The 14,036-nt window shown below is 42.4% G+C and overlaps 1 protein-coding gene across 1 annotated transcript in view; it reads left to right on the top strand.

The window, feature by feature from the left end:
- LOC130277733 (solute carrier family 22 member 6-B-like) overlaps positions 1 to 3,947 on the top strand; it is a 64,384-nt gene extending 60,437 nt beyond the window's left edge. Inside the window, exon 10 of the mRNA XM_056528467.1 lies at positions 3,503 to 3,947. Within this exon, the coding sequence (XP_056384442.1) occupies positions 3,503 to 3,566 (64 nt within the window). The 3' untranslated portion in view covers positions 3,567 to 3,947. The remainder of the gene's footprint in view (positions 1 to 3,502) is intronic.
- Positions 3,948 to 14,036: the final 10,089 nt, after the last annotated feature.

The raw sequence follows: 14,036 nt of genomic DNA, 5'->3' as shown, positions 1-14,036 counted from the left end.
CATCAATCAAGTCTTTATCCATATGCTGCGAGCAGCCTCTGTGTCAAGACAAGAAGAGTGGTCCTGACTGTTGCCCGAACTATTGGAGATCTATAATAACACAGTCCATTGTTCTACAGGGTGCACCCCTTTCTACTTGATGATGAGGCATCGTGGGCAGCTGCCTAAAGATTGGAAATTTGGTTTCCAGGCCCCGTTTAACAACTCTCCCCAAGCTTCACTGGAATGGGTCTCTGACCACCAGATAAGAATCCAAGAAGCCAAAGAAATTGTCAGCAAATAGAGACAACAACAGAGAAAAAAAGAGACAACAACAGAGACAACAAGAGGACTATAACAGTCATGCCTCTGCCAAACCATTTCAATTGGGTGATAAAGTCTGGCTGCGGAAGTTTTCAAGGACCCACAAGTTATCTGGGAGACAGAACCGTACACGGTGATGGCCATACCCTATCCGGAATCTGATGAATACGAAGTGCAAAAGCCTGGGTATGAGCCACAAGTTGTTCACCAAAATCGAATCAGGTTATGTCTGAGAGAAGATCTACCAGTGCTCCCAGCACCGCCTCCACCAGCTGTCAGACCTGCGAAAAAATAGATCCCAGGTAAGGGAATCCACCCATCTATGAATTTCTCCATGTTTTCTCCAAATCAGCCTGCAATCTTCTGTGTCTCACCAACCCCGGGGCCGGTTCAACCTACTCTAGTCTCTACACCAGTCCCAGTCTTGTCACCATTGGCTCCGGCCTATAAGCCAGTCTCTAGAGTACCAACTCTGTCTTCAGCCTCTCCAGCGCAGATGCCAGCGACTCTGGGTACCGCCAGTTCTGAACTACCAGCTCCTGAGTTAGCTGAGGAAGAGCTCAAGAGTTCCAGATTCCCTCGAGGTGGTGTTGTGTAGATCCCAAAGGTCTACTCAAGGACAGTTACCCACCAGATATAGGGAGTAATGATAATGCCTTATACAAAGTTATCAGTGCAACACATAGTCTAATTTAGTCAGTCTATACAATGTGTATATAACCTTGTCAAAATGTCTAGTCAGGACTGTATCTAACGTGTCCATTACCAGTCCATATTGTCGAAATGTTTATATTTATCTAAAATGTTTCCTGTGCCTGTGTACAGGGTGTTCTCCTGGCCAGAGGGTTCCCCTGCAACTTAAGTAAAGCACATAGAGAGACAGAAATGCTGTATATAGAGTTAACAATGGTGTGTTGTATAAAATATGTATGGAGTTCTGAGGAGAAGTGTTTTAGTACCGAAGGGCCCCAGTAGCTAAGGCATTGGGTAGATAGCCTCCGGCAGCCCAATCCACAATTTATATGTTACCAATGCAGTTGCAAGTGTAATAAATACCACATGTTTACCTATTTATTTCCCAAAGGAGTATTTATGGACATTTCTAAAGTGCTACATGGACTCATTCCCTGTTGTAATTAACTATCCAGACCTGTGAAGGACATTTTATACAAATATGCTCCTGGAACTGTCACTAGGCCCCAGTGGCCACTTCTAGTCCTCCGCCCTCCAGGACTGGGCGCCGAGGATGGCTGTGCTTAAGAGAGGGCGTTTGTGGTGGCCCAGTACCGAAGGTGTTACCCCGTACTCCTGCTGCCCTGTCAGGCAACCTCCCTACAGTGTCCCTTGGGCCTCCTAACATATGTCCCATGTAAATATGTTTCTAATGTATTATACCATGTAATGTGTTCAGAAAGTGTTGTCACTTTAAGACTGTTTACCATGTGACTTGTCATGTGATTGCAACCCAGGAGGTACCAGTGACCAGGTGATCACAGGGGTGACCTATGGGCTCCCTGCTAGTCTACCCCATATAAGCCCTGGGTTGAGCTAGCTCTCTCTCTCTTTTCTTACAAGTCTTTGCTGAGGTCAAGTCGAGTCCTAGAGAGTGTCCAGAGTCATAGGAGGCCTCAAGTCCAGTCTGCAGCCACAAGCAGCTACAAATAAGCCACAGTCTCAGTATTGTCAGTGATCAGTCAAGTCAGTAACAGTCACCCTTTGTCAAGACAACATGGCCTGCATTAAATTGACCCCCTTCTACTACAAGCCCCAGCTAGCCTGTAAGGTCTCTGAGTCACTGGTCACCTCCGTGGGCCCTGTCTGAACTGTGTAGAGTTTTCCACTTGTCTAACTTTAGTAAAGCTACCATTGTCCATAACTTGTCATTATTGCCCCCGTGCCTAGCCCTGGCGTCATGAATACAAGAGGTTATTGCCATCTGCCCCTAGGGTAATTCCATCTGCCCTGCATCACACTCCTCTACCACATAAACATGCAATGGCCTACATACCATAGTGGCAGACCATCGATGCTATGGGGCCCTTGCTGAGGATGTGAGAATCAGACTCAGGAGAGAGTGGGGGAGGGAATATAAGGAGATTTGAATCCGGCTTGGGGGTGTGTGAATATGATGCTGAGGAGGTGTGAACCAGGATCATCGGGTGTATACTGTATGTGATGTTTTTTTAATATTGACCAAAGGTTCTCTTTTGTAGAACATCTTTCTGACAATATAGTGCTGTCAATTGCGACAAAACCCTTTGCATTATCACATCACATCTCATGTTTATAAAGTCAATAATATTGTGACAATTGTCCATATCTTTCTCTAGTTTCTACATGCTAACTTGGCAAATGAGGTTCAATGTGGATAAATGTAAAGTTATGCATCTGGGTACTAATAACCTGCATGCGTCGTTTGTCTTAGGGGGGATTAAACTGTCAGAGTCACTGGTAGAGAAGGATCTGGGTGTACTTGTAGATCACAGACTACAGAATAGCATACAATGTCAGGCTGCTGCTTCCAAAGCCGGCAGGATATTGTCATGTATCAAAAGAGGCATGGACTCAAGGGACAGGGACATAATACTCCCCCTTTATAAAGCATTGGTACGGCCTCACCTGGAATATGCTGTTCAGTTTTGGGCACCTGTCCATAAAAGGGACACTGCGGAGTTGGAAAGGGTGCAGAGACGCGCGACTAAACTAATATGGGGCATGGAACATCTTAGCTATGAGGAGCGATTAAAGGAGTTACAATTGTTTAGTCTTGAGAAGAGACGTTTAAGGGGGGATATGATAAACGTATATAAGTATATTAATGGCCCATACAAAAAATATGGAGAAAAACTGTTCCAGGTTAAACCCCCCCAAAGGACGAGGGGGCACTCCCTCCGTCTGGAGAAGAAAAAGTTTAGTCTCAAGGGGCGACACGCCTTCTTTACCGTGAGGACTGTGAATTTATGGAACGGTCTACCTCAGGAACTGGTCACAGCAGGAACAATTAACAGCTTTAAAACAGGATTAGATACATTCATGGAACAAAATAACATTAATGCTTATGAAGAAATATAAAATCCCATCCCTTCCCCAATATTGCGCCACACCCCTACCCCTTAATTCCCTGGTTGAACTTGATGGACATATGTCTTTTTTCGACCGTACTAACTATGTAACTATGTAACATTTCATTTCTTTACAGCCCTTCCCATAGAAAAAAGGTTCCCAAGTCCAGCGAAGAGATAAGTTTAAAAGTTGGAATATAAGGGTGGCAACACCTGAAACACATGACCTTGTTCACACCACTTGTGCTCATGACTTTTATCGTTTAATGAACGGGACTCTCGCACTGCATATTCTGCGCTGGATTTCTGTTTTTCTATAAGAATTTTTTTTTTTTAGTATTATTACATTCTCAATCCATTATACAACTCACAAAAACAGTTGCACAAGAAACTGGAAACTTAACCTAAATGTCTGTATCATCCTGAGCTGCAGCTACTTCTCATCATTATGAAGCAGTGCATTGTGGTCATTCTTTTCCATTGGAAGAATTTTCTGCACCATCGGATTATGCAGAATGTGGTTATCAGCACCAAATATTTTTTCTCATAAAATAATTTTACATCATCAGAAATAAAATTGAAAGTCCTTTTAACTTGTTGTTCCCTTCACTTAATGTTTAGATTACTTTGTGTAGCTGCTATATTTGTACGGTTAACACTGGCGGGGTGGCCTTCAAACGTATGTAAATTGACACAATTTATTTGCTGGTTATCAGACTGGAGCAGTAGCTCGAACTTACATTTCTTATGTATATGAAAGTGTCTTTTCAAAGTGGGGTCTTCAAGCACATGAGTGGGTTTATGTCCCTAAGGAGCACATGGTTATCAAATGCCAGTAGGAAAATTATTATTTTTATCAAAGTGACTAAACTATGGATTATTGACAAATTTAAGCCATATTTGGACTAAGCACACAATTCTACAACACCAGCAGCCATTAACATCTGATGTTGTCATACAGGATAGAGAAAAGAGAGCGACATGGCCAGGAGAAGGTAAGGCTGTGAGCCTTCTGGTGTGCGGAGAGTCCTACACTGGACGCCAAAGGCAAGAAACACAGAGAAAGGCTTGAAAACCTACCAACTAGTCTGAGAATTCTGCCATTTGTGTTCCTATGCAGTGTTAGTATATAGCCTCTTCTGTAACGTGGCATGTGGTATTTTGAGTCATACGTCAGAAGGGTAGAGATGATGGCCCTTATTTACTAAGAGTGGAGTGTAGGTTTCTTTGTGGGTTTTAATTCCCTACAATTTATTTTTAATGGTATTTACTAAGGTTTCCCTCCATTTCCACTTTCCCCACATTTTGCTTTTTTTTACACATGTTCTGATCTTTAGGGTTTTCCTCAGCTGAAATCCACCACATTTTCTGTGGAAACCTTAGTAAATATGTTGGGATTTTGTGAAAATGTTGGGAACACACCCCCTTTTGGTGACCACGCCCTCTTTTTACAATGGCCACAACCCTTTTTCTGGTTTTCTTAGCAAAATGGAGAGTTAGTCAGGGTTTTTTCAATTCTGGCGCAAATTCTGGCGCAGGCAGAATCTGGCGCAAAACCCGACAAAAGACTGTGAAATAGAGTGGCTCCATAATTGATGTGGTTAAAGGTCAAGGCCAATAGTGTGCAGTGCCAGGTAAATGGTAGAAAAAGATGAGTATGCTGTTGGAATATATAACGTAGGACTGCAGTTGTTAGGTATGGGAGTAGGACTCTACTGCCAACAGAGTCAGTTAAAGAGAGTTCTCCCCACCACAGAAAGACTGGGTTTGTGAGACTCAACACAGAGGTCAAAAAAGTGGAGGGACTGCACTTATCCGATTCAGTCTTTATTATTATGGCAACATTCTGGCCAATGCCTTGGCCCTTATCAAGCACTAGTTCTTAAGAATATGCAATAAAGAAGGTTGCATATGATAAGTTAGGTGTTGTTCCACCATATCTTTGAAATTCATATTGTTGTAAAGTGCACAATTCCACCATTGAGAGCATTGTAAGACTTGGATATGCTGTTCATCCCAGCAGTTTTTAGGCCCTTAACTAAAGCGGGGTCCTAGAGACCAAAATACCTTGTCACCAGAAAAGGCAACAACTCTGGTTCTGAAAACTGTATTGCACATCATGCTTTGAGCATCACCAGCACATGGGGTTGCCACCTGGCCGGTATTTTACCGACACAGCCAGTATTTTGGCCACCCTGACGGTATTTTTATATAAAAAATACCAGCAATGCAATGGCCGGTATTTATCCAACCAATCCTCCAATTCCCGGAATGTTGCACAATATGCTATACTAGTGTTTCCCAATGAGAGCGCCTCCAGGTGTGCAAAACAACTAGCTGCATGCCCGGACAGCCAACAGCTCGAGGCACCCCTGGTTGGGAAACACTGACCTATACTATATACTACTATATAGTCCAACTTGCTGGGAGTTGTAGTTTTTCGTTTGGGGCAGCTGCTGAGCCACAGGCTATATCAAGGCATGCTGGGAGTTGTAGTTAGTAACTAACTGCAACTTCCGAATTTAATAAAAAAAAGCGATCAATAAGTCACATCAAAGCAAAAAGGGTACTGTTAAAAACTAGAGATCGGGGCACAAAAAATGAGCCCTCAACCCTTCCTGCCCACGAGACCTATCAAGAGTCCTGCAGCCTAACTAGTAACAGGGGTTTCGGCAAGAAATGCACACATTTTATTCCCCCCTAAAGAACATGCATAGATGTCCTAGTGGGGCCTGACCAAGCTGTCCTTAGCCTCGAAATGCTGGCCTTCTTTGGTTTACATAATGTAGGTACAGTATAGTTAGCCTGAGCCAAGCAATGACTTGTTATTTTGTAATGCGCCTTGTACAAGTACTTTGAAATCATCAAAAAGTTAAACTAGAATGTGAAATCTAGAAGCGGAACGCGGGAGGCGCAGACTTTTGACCCTCTGCTGCTGATTCATGGTGATTCCTTAGAGAATGGTTAATTGTTAAGGTGTTAACAGAAGGAGGAAAGGGAAATGCTGAGTGTGAAACCAAAACAGCATCTCGTAACCTCTCATCTTAGTCATGCAGAGCATTTCATACAGTAGCCTCTCCTCACCCCTACCCACAACATTATATAACATTTCCTCTTCACATGCAGAGCATTACCTAGCCTTTCATCTTTACACACATAGCTTTAAATAGTCCCTCCCCGACCTCATTCTGAGCATTAAACTGACTTTCCTCTTTATATGCAGAGCTTTATATGGTCTTCTCCTTACCTGTATTCAAAGCATTACATAGCCTTTCCTTTCTACATGCAGAGCCTTGCACGTCCATTTCTCACCCACATTCAGGGCATTACAGACCCTTCATTTTCACAGGCTCCAGAGAATTTCACAGCTTCTCCTCTACGTTATCCAGATTATGCAGCCGTTCCACTTCACATGCAGAGTAGAGATGAGCAAATTTTTTAAAAATTCGATTATGACGATTTGCTATTAAAAACGGTTATTTCTGGCATACAGAGGGGTGTAGAACACTTTACCTTGCTGTAACACGCATAGGCTGTGTGCTGGGTTAGTGAAATAATACTGTTATTCAGTATGACAAGCAGATCAGAGGCGTTGCTATTAGAATCACTGTTGCAAAGCGACACAATGACAGAGTCTGGAGGTGGCATCAGTATGAGGAGACCATATAGTGGCTGAATGACACAGCATGAAAGTGTCGGCAGCATGGGGAGACTATACAGTGGCTGAATGACACAGCATGGAGGTGGCGGCAGCATGAGGAGAACATACAGTGGCTGAATGACACAGCCTAGTGTTGGCGGCAGTATGAGGAGACCACCTAGTGGCTGAATGACACAGCCTGGAGTTGGAGGCAGCATATAGTGGCTGACTGATACAGCCTGGAGTTTGCAGCAGCATGAGGAGAACATATAGTGGCTGAATGACACAGCCTAGAGGTGGCAGCAGCATGAGGAGAACATATGGTGGCAGTATGAGTCAGCTTGGAGCTGGCATCAGCATGAGGAGAACATATGATGGCAGTATGAGACAGCTTGGAGGTGGCATTAGCACGAGGAGAACATATGGTGGAAGAATGAGACAGCCTGGAGGGGGCAGCATCAAGAGTCCTGAAAGTGACCCGGTGACAGAGTGGTGCGGTTGGTGGCAATACCAGTACCCGATGACAAAAGTGGGTGAAAAAAAGGAGAACTTGGCATCAGATGTGTGGCATCAGACGGGTGGCAGGATCAGAATAGTAGCTGAAGCAGGTAGACAGAAGAAAACGGTCTCTTTTGTAAAAGTGTTAGTGCACAAGTATTGAGGATATGCAATACGTAAAACGCAACTTTTAATAATATGCTTAGGATAAAATATATGGACCAAATTTTTTTTTTATCAAACAAAAGGAAAGGTGTGCAAAAAAAAAAACATGTGCCACCTGTTACACCACCAAGTATTGATGTGATGCAAAGACCTCTAAAAAGTGGAAGGGAACAACGTATGGTCTGTTATAACCGGTGGGGGTGAAAACTTCCCATGTAAGGCCCTACTCTCGCATTAGTGTTTGTCTACAACACTAGCAGGTGTGTGCTTTTGCCTGGCCTTTCACAGTATCTAGGCCCTTAAGACATTAACAGGAACAAAATAGTAAACCACTTAGATGTATGCACAGGTTACACTTAATAGAGGACAATATGCTTTTAGTGCTCTGCTCACCCTAAATGGCTGGTACTATTAGCTTTTCAGTTGTTGTACACACCAGTGCTGCAGCACACAGTCGCTGTGTACTAAACTCAAAAATTGCACTTTGTCTCTCAATCTCCCTCCCTTCCCTATCAGTGCTTCTAGGCTGGATTTGGGCTTGAGGTGAATCGCTGCTGTAAAAAAGCATTTCTGTGCAACACACTGCTCTCTGTCCCTCTCTCTCTACAATAGAACACTGATGTGACTAAAAGGTGAATCGCTGCTGTAAAAATGCTTTTCTGTGCAACACACACTGCTGTCTGTTCCTCTCTCTCTCTCTCTTTCTCTCTCTCTCTCTCTCTCTCTCTCTCTCTCTCTCTCTCTCTCTCTCTGCAATAAAAGACTGAAGTGACTGGCCGCAAGATGGCTGCCGATTATATAGGGCTGTAACATCACAGGGGTGGCTGGCTGCTGATAGGCTGCATGCTGCATGTGATTCAGGGTCATCCCGCCTACCCGCCTTCCTTGCCCCATATCCCCATTTTAGATGTCCTGGAGCTTGGACCGCACTAAATGGAGCTTAAGGAAGCGATTCGAGTGATTGAATCGCGGTAATATTCACATTCATTCAGAATCAACTTTTTCCTGAAATTCGTAACGAATTCGGATTCAGCAGATTCAATTCGCTAATTCCTAATGCAGAGCATTACAAAGCTTCCTATTTTACACATGAAGAAACATCTTTACCTCTTTCCTCATAGTCTTTTTTCCACTCATGTAGAACATTATGGAGACTTACAGTTCATACTTCCATACTTGCAATTAATTTATTCTGCTACTATACAATATTTCCTGTGGTTTTATGTTATTGTTTTCAGTGTTTCTCAATTATATACATACAACAGTGGAATGAAAGGACATTGTCTAAGAGATCACCAGGCATAACTATGGCTTGGCAATGGCTTGTGACTCCTGGGCTGCTGAGTAAAGGCAAGTAAGTAACATAAAGACACCACAGGGCCAGTGAGCCAAGAGCACTACTGAATCTTACATTTAGCTTAAATAATATTAAATAATTATTTATGGTATTTGGAGATAGCAGGATATAGATTGAATTAGGGATGCAGTTTGGGTTGTCAAACCAGTCTATCTAAGCATATGATGAAGCCTTATCATAAAATCTAAATCCAATTAACAACTTTTTGTATAGGTTGCCTGCAGCAAAAAATTAGGGATATTTTACAATTTTACCCTTTTCCATGATCTGTATAAGGTTCAAGATGCCCAGTTGGCACCCCAATTAAGGTTCTTCTTGTCCACTGCCATACTGGCAACAGTGGACAAAAGGCATGAGGTTGTCTGATGTTAAGCCGACGTTCCTTTGCCCTGTTTCTCCAGCTGTTGGTGTCACTCCTTTCTGTTGTAATGCAACATTTACATGGATGGCTAACTAACAGGGATCACAGTAGCTTTTCAATAAAGACCTAGGCACAGTAGTTCTCCTTGGTTGAACTTAATAGACTTTTTTTTCTACTGTACTACTAACTATGTAACTCTCCTGTCCAATCCCCCACCTCTGCTGTTCTGATGGTTCATTAATTGCTCTTCACTTTTTTTCTGATTCTGATGAAGACCTCTTCATGCAGTAAGTGTCCATTCAGCCATTCAGTGGCTAAGAATGGTGAGCACCGGGGCCAGTGATTGTCTAAGTGGGCAGTTTCTGCAAAAATGTAATTAAAAACAGAAAGGAGTAGAGAGAACTGGGAACTGGGCTACGTTTGAACGGCTGCAGTGCAGGATTAGGTCAGGTGAGTATGCATTATCTTTCATTTTGGCAGCATCTGAAGGCCTGCTTTGGGCCATTATGAACTAAGCAATTTTTTCATGATCACATTTTAAAGACAATAATGTTTTATTTTGTCCTAAACAAGAGATTACTTGTTTTGAGGAACATATAGTGGTCCCTCAATTTACAATATTAATTGGTTCCAGGATGACCATTGTATGTTGAAACCATTGATGAGACCATAACTCTATGGAAATCTGGTAATTTGTTTTAAAGCCACCAAAATGTCATCCAAAAATAGGAAAAAGTGAGGATTATACAAAAATAAGTAAATAACTAATATATATAAAGCAAGTCCTTACATATAAAAGTAAGAAAGGTCTGCCAGGAGCTGTAAATCGCTGTCTATGTGGAGGACAGGAGCTTCTTCAGGGTTCTGTATAGTACACACAATTTCCTAAAAAAGTAAAATAGTGTCGCCCTTACCTGGTGTCCGAAGGAGCAGGTAACCGTAACACAGGTAAAGAGTAGTACAGAACATGTAATACCTCTCTGTACTGTAGGGGGCGCTACCAGATAGGAATTCAGTGCATATACTTCAGTAATAGAGGTGTTTTACCAGTGAAATGTCCATTCTGATTGGTCATTTCTTCCAGCCATTGACATGTTTCACAGATCTGGACTGTCCGTAGCATTGTATGGTGAGTCTGGTTTCAAGTTACAATGGTCCAGAAAAGATCATTGTATGTTGAGGCCATTGTAAGTTGAGGGATCACTGTATATTGTACAGTATAACTTTTATTGAGGAAGACAGAATAGTGGTGTCCACACTGTTGACCTCCAGTTGTTGCAAAACTACAATTTCCAGTTTGGTCTCCAAACTGGGGACCTCCAGCTGTTGCCACTGAGATGGAAGAACATCAAAACCTCACTAATTTTTTGGGTTTTGCACCTGTAGCTTTCACTGAGCAATAAAATAAGTCAATAATATTATTCTGTGGGTCAACATGATCATGGTGATACCAAATTTAATTCATTTAGTTTTTATATTTTACTACTTTTGCGGGGGGGGGGGGGGCATGTAGCATATTTTGCCGCGTATTGGATGCTGCATATTTTCCTACCTATTAAAGTTACTGGATAGCAAAATCAGATGCATATGTTGATAATCATTGGCTTCAAAGGGTAGGAAAATATGCAACAGCAAATACGCAAAATACGGAACGTGTGACTCTAAACCAAGACCCATAACGTATTTACTGTTCCACTAATGTAGCTGCATTTTTACAGGCATCATATTGGGGTTCATACAAATTTTACATCACTTTTTATTTTTAGGAGACCAGATGAACCATTTACATCAATGACATTTTTTTAAAGATTTTATAAAAGGAAAAAATGTTGTTTCTTTACACTGGCATTTATTTATTTTTATCTTTATCTTTTTGTATTTGTTACAACAATTTGATTTAAATATTGATGTCTGGAATATACTGCAGTCCTTCTGTATTAATTTATGCCTCTTAGTTAAATACTGACAGGTAACCTATTATGTTCTACCATAGGCATACCCTAATAGCAGACCTTATGGCATAGATTGGACTCTAGTTGCCATGGCAATCCATCATCACCACACAATTGTTCCCTGCTTGGCAAAGCAGCTTGCCCACTTCAGAGATCTGCCTTTCACTACAATATGATACTGACATTCTAAATAATCTTTTGTGCCCTAATACTAGAAACTTTGCAAAGCCAACAGCTATATATCTGACCATGAGCAGTACTGTGACTGGCACATACAAAAGACAACCCACCTCTGGCCGATACAGTAGTATATAGTGTCAGTGTGGTAGGCAGGGGTAATGGCGTGTATTTTAGACTGTTGGGTTATGTGACTAAGGTGAATGTTTGTGATGCCAGGAGTGTTAAAGGGGTACTTTAACACTTTTTTTAAATCAACTGGTGCAAACAGATTTGTAAATTACTTATATTAAAAAATCTTAATCCTTCCAGTACTTATTAGCTGCTGAATACTACAGAGGAAATTATTTTCTTTTTGGAATACAGTGCTCTCTGCTGACGTCACGAGCACGGTGCTCTCTGCTGACATCTCTGTCCATTTTAAGAACTGTCCAGAGTAGGAGAAAATCCCCATAGCCACACGCTCGCTGGAACCCGCGAAAGAGCCGGTAATCCCCGACTCCCTGCTGGATGCAGGTGTCTCATGTCGCTCTCTGCTGTATAACCACAGTAACCGTGACCTATACCAGTGGCATCTGAATAAATCAGCCCAGGGAGAAAATGCCTATGTGCTTCTTTTTATTTCTCTATAGGACCGCTACAGTGCAGACCTAGCCTTATCATTGGCATGATACATGTTTCTGTTTTTTTTAGGTCATTGGGCAATGATTTATAAAGCAACCAATGGAAGTAATATTAATCAGGCTTTCCTACATTGTTAAATAATATGTTGGTAGTGCAGTTGCTTATTTGCATGTCTTGTGGTTCCATTGTATGACATTTGGGCTACTTGGTGAGTTACGACTGTTTACATTATATATACCTCCCTGATGACACTACCGAGACTGGTGGTAGAAACGCGTTGGTGGTATAATTCTATGAGCTTTGATACTGTTTTCTTTTAACAGTTAATTGCGGTACCGTGTGTGGCTGGGCCCAGCCACACCGAGTCAACGTATACTCTATTACTTTTGCTTTGCCACCGTGCAAATATCATTAACCTGCACTAAGAAAAATATACCTTTTAAGATATATATAATAGTAAAAGTTACGTTCTATGTGCACATCCCGAGAATTCTTCTCCTATTTTTTTCATTAATATTGCTGGATGATTTTGGCATTTAATCTGGTGGCCCACGTAAGACCACCTATACCTATTCTTACGTTATTGATACATTAATTTACAAATCTGTTTAACTTTCTGGCACCAGAGTACCCCTTTAACAGGTAAAGCAGTTGCCAGTGCCAAGCACTGGGTAAAGAATACCTCCATTGCAAGGTTAAGGTAACCAATTGAACTTTACTTTAACAATTGCAGGAGAGGTAGTAAAGACAGTTCAGTTCAGTAGATGCACAATTGCAGTGAAAGATGCAGTAAGAAACCACAGTTGCGTTACAGTCTCTATGTTAGTCATATCGACTGTGACGTGACTTAGACTTGACTAGACTGAACTTGAAAAGACTTGAATAGATTTGACTGGAATTGACATAAATTGCATAGGCTTGACTATGGGAGTTTACCTTGCACTGCTTCACAGTAGGGAATCCAATTTGGTGCTTACTGCCAGGATGGACTTTAATGGGCAGGGGTGGCCTGAGGATCTTCACCCCTCTATCCATGGTTGCTATGGGGCCTGTCAGATTCTTCTAATGTCCCCAAAGCATGCTTGTACTAGATTGACAACCTGGTTGGCGGGATCTCTGTGAAGAGTGTAGTTGCTCTGAAACATGAACTTTATCAACTGGGTCTTGAGCCTGTCCCCATTGGGTGAGGGACAGGTCACATAGCAGAGGTCTTGTCTCTACCTTCACTAATGCTGGACTATCTCTCTACACTGACTGAACTAAACTCCTCTCTGTTTGCTCGGACCAAGGTGGTGAAGGGCAGGAGGCCTTGACTGTTGAGACCCAATTACCTCCTAGCAGGCTATAACTACCCCTCCTCCTTACTACAATACATAATTCAATAATAACTGACACAACAACAATTTAACTTTTCTGTGGGTGGGGATCGGCCACAGCTTTATTTATAAAATTACTTATATAAATAACAATTTAACTGTAACAAAGACACCGATTGGCTTCTTACCAACCTGAGAGGTGCTGCCACACTGTCCTGTGTGGAGGTCTACCCCGGTTGACCCCGTTTTCACCGTCTTCTTACCGCCAAGCTGTGACTTACAATAAACAGAGATACAAAAAGGGAGGGAGGGAGGGCAAAACTCCGGGTCCTGGGCAGATTGAGGGGGGAAGGGAGACACCACAGCTATAAGTACCCAGGGGAGGGCCCCTGAAAGCCCGGGAAACTATTAAACCCCTGATTGGTGCACTCCTTCCCCCCACCCATGGAACATACCGCTATTGTTACCGACAAGTTATACAGGCGGGGGAGGGGGCTAAAAAACCTTGCCTGTATTATTTATTAACCCCTTAACTGCTCACCAGTCAGGGGGCAAGCTAGTTATGCAAAGCTTGCCCCTCC

This window comes from Hyla sarda, chromosome 6 (genome assembly GCF_029499605.1).
Source record: "Hyla sarda isolate aHylSar1 chromosome 6, aHylSar1.hap1, whole genome shotgun sequence".
NCBI lineage: Eukaryota > Metazoa > Chordata > Amphibia > Anura > Hylidae > Hyla > Hyla sarda.
This window is presented reverse-complemented; position numbering and strand designations above follow the sequence as displayed.